The 2,525-nt window shown below is 36.8% G+C and overlaps 1 protein-coding gene across 1 annotated transcript; it reads left to right on the plus strand.

Annotated features, from left to right (window-relative positions):
* The first annotated feature begins 675 nt into the window (after window positions 1-675).
* On the plus strand, window positions 676-1,617 carry LOC123791135 (olfactory receptor 1C1-like). The gene has a single exon (XM_045795775.2). It carries the CDS (start codon window positions 676-678, stop codon window positions 1,615-1,617), a length of 942 nt encoding a protein of 313 aa, XP_045651731.2.
* The last annotated feature ends 908 nt before the right edge of the window (window positions 1,618-2,525 follow it).

Below are 2,525 nucleotides of genomic sequence, written 5' to 3' on the forward strand. Positions count from 1 at the left end.
TCCATCATGACCAAGTGGGATTCATCCCTGGGATGCAAGGGTGATTTAACATTCGCAAATCTATAAGTGTGATAGATTATATCAACAAGAACAAAGCCAAGAATCACATGGTCCTCTCAATAGATGCAGAAAATGCATTGACAAAATACAGCATCCTTTCCTGATTAAAACCCTTCAGAGTGTAGGGGTAGAGGGTACATTCCTCAATCACATAAAAACCATCTATGAAAAGCCTACAGCAAATATCATTCTCAAAGGGGAAAAGCTGGAAGCCTTTCCCTTAAGATCAGGAACATGACATGGATGCCCACTCTCGCCACTATTATTCAACATAGTACTAGAAGTCCTTGCAACAGCAATCAGACAACAAAAATGGATAAAAGGTATCCAAGTCGGCAAAGAAGAAGTCAAACTGTCTCTCTTCACCGATGACACGGAATTATTATTTCTTGAAAATGTTTAGATCATTATGCTCAGCACATCTATGTAAATATACAGACAATATCATAAACACAAGATGTAAATGACAAGAAAAAGGAATTTACATGGTACTTTATTACACACACACACACACACACACACACACACACACACACACACACCCTTGTGGGTGAGGTATTTAACATTTCTGGTCTCCACAATTTAATATTTTCCTTTTCTAGATTTTGTGGGAAGATGGAAATAAGAAATCTAACAGTCATCAAGGAATTTATCCTTCTGGGACTTTCTGGATCAGCAGAGCAACAATATTTCTTATCTGTGCTATTTCTCTGTATGTATTTAATGACTATATCAGGCAACATGCTCATCATCCTGGTTGTTGGCTTTGACACTCACCTCCATTTACCCATGCATTTCTTCCTTAGTAACTTGGCCTTCGTTGACATCTGTTTTTCCTCCACTACTATCCCCCAAATGATAGTGAACCTCTTAACTGATACACAGACTATTTCTTTTGTAGGGTGCCTCAGCCAGCTTTTCTTCTTCATTTCTTTTGTGAATATGGACAGCCTTCTTCTGTCTGTGATGGCATATGATAGGTATGTGGCAATTTGCCACCCTTTACGTTATATTGCCATTATGAATCCTCACCTCTGTGTCTGGCTAGTGGCTGGGCTCTGGCTTGTCACCTATCTCCATGCCCTCTTACACACTGTCTTAATGGCACATCTGTCCTTCTGTGCTTCCAATATCATCCACCATTTCTTCTGTGATCTCAACCCTCTCCTGCAGCTGTCTTGCTCTGATATATCCCTGAATGTCATGGTTATTTTTACAGTAGGAGGTCTACTTGCTCTCACACCTCTTATCTGCATCCTCATATATGGACTGATCTTCTCAACCATCCTGAAGATCACATCTACTCAGGGGAAAGAGAAAGCCTTCTCAACCTGTGGCTGCCACCTGTCAGTGGTGGTGGTGTTCTATGGCACAGCAAGTGCTGTCTATTTCAGTCCCTCCTCCTCTTTTATCCCTAAAAGTGACAACCTATTAGCCCTTATGTATACATTGGTGACTCCAATGCTGAATCCATTCATCTACAGTCTAAGGAACAGTGATATGAAGCGAGCACTTCAGAAAATGCTTTGTAAAGGTGCATACTTTCAGCAGCAATGATGAATGCTCAATGGCTGAATTAAACATTATGAATATGGTAATAAAAATGCATTCCCAGGTGACCATAATAACATTAATAAAAGCAACTAACTGTTAATAAATGTTTCTTTTATGCTGGAAATGTTGATTAAACACTTCATATGACTTACCACATTTAATCATCAGAGTAAATATATTAGAAAAATCATAAACCCATTTTTCATATAAGGAAAGTGAATCTTAGGCAAGTTTTCTAGTGTACATATTGCAACAGTTCATAAGTAAAGAATGTCTGACACCAGTAGAAATATATCCTGGTGAAAATTGTCAGTCTCTGTGCTAAATTTCCCAAATATTACAGATTAAGATAAATGGCTCTGGACTTAATGTTTATGAGCTCAGATTTAAATTAAATAGTCATGGACACAAATGCTAACTTCACAGTAAAGTGGAATGCCTAGGCTCTTACATTCCTAGTTTATAATGCAAGGAAAGAGTGCACATTCTCATATAAATACATACATACATACATACATACATACATAGTAAATAACAGAATGGAGATGGACTTGTAACCTATAGTTTTGCCTTATAAAAATGAATACGTGTTTCATATTTGTGTCATTTAAATATTATCTGTACCAAAGGTTAACTCAATCCTCTACTATACATTTATGTACAGAAAATTGTTTAGGGTTATAGTTTTAGGTAGTGGACACTAATAGTGTTTGGTGATGTCTGTGACAGGCTTTCAAATATCATGCTAGTAAATTCTGGACTGGTTACATTATCACCTTGAGCATCAGATTTTACATTACCAGTGATCATTCTTCTAGCAAGAAATAATATTATATACTTTATTTTATCATTTTTCTTAGGTTAGTTAGTTCGTTTACTTCTCTTTATTAATTTGTGTTTCTCTTAATCAG

This window comes from Ursus americanus, chromosome 5 (genome assembly GCF_024610735.1).
Source record: "Ursus americanus isolate L20-20 chromosome 5, mUrsAme1.1.p, whole genome shotgun sequence".
In the NCBI taxonomy this organism is placed as follows: Eukaryota; Metazoa; Chordata; class Mammalia; order Carnivora; family Ursidae; genus Ursus; species Ursus americanus.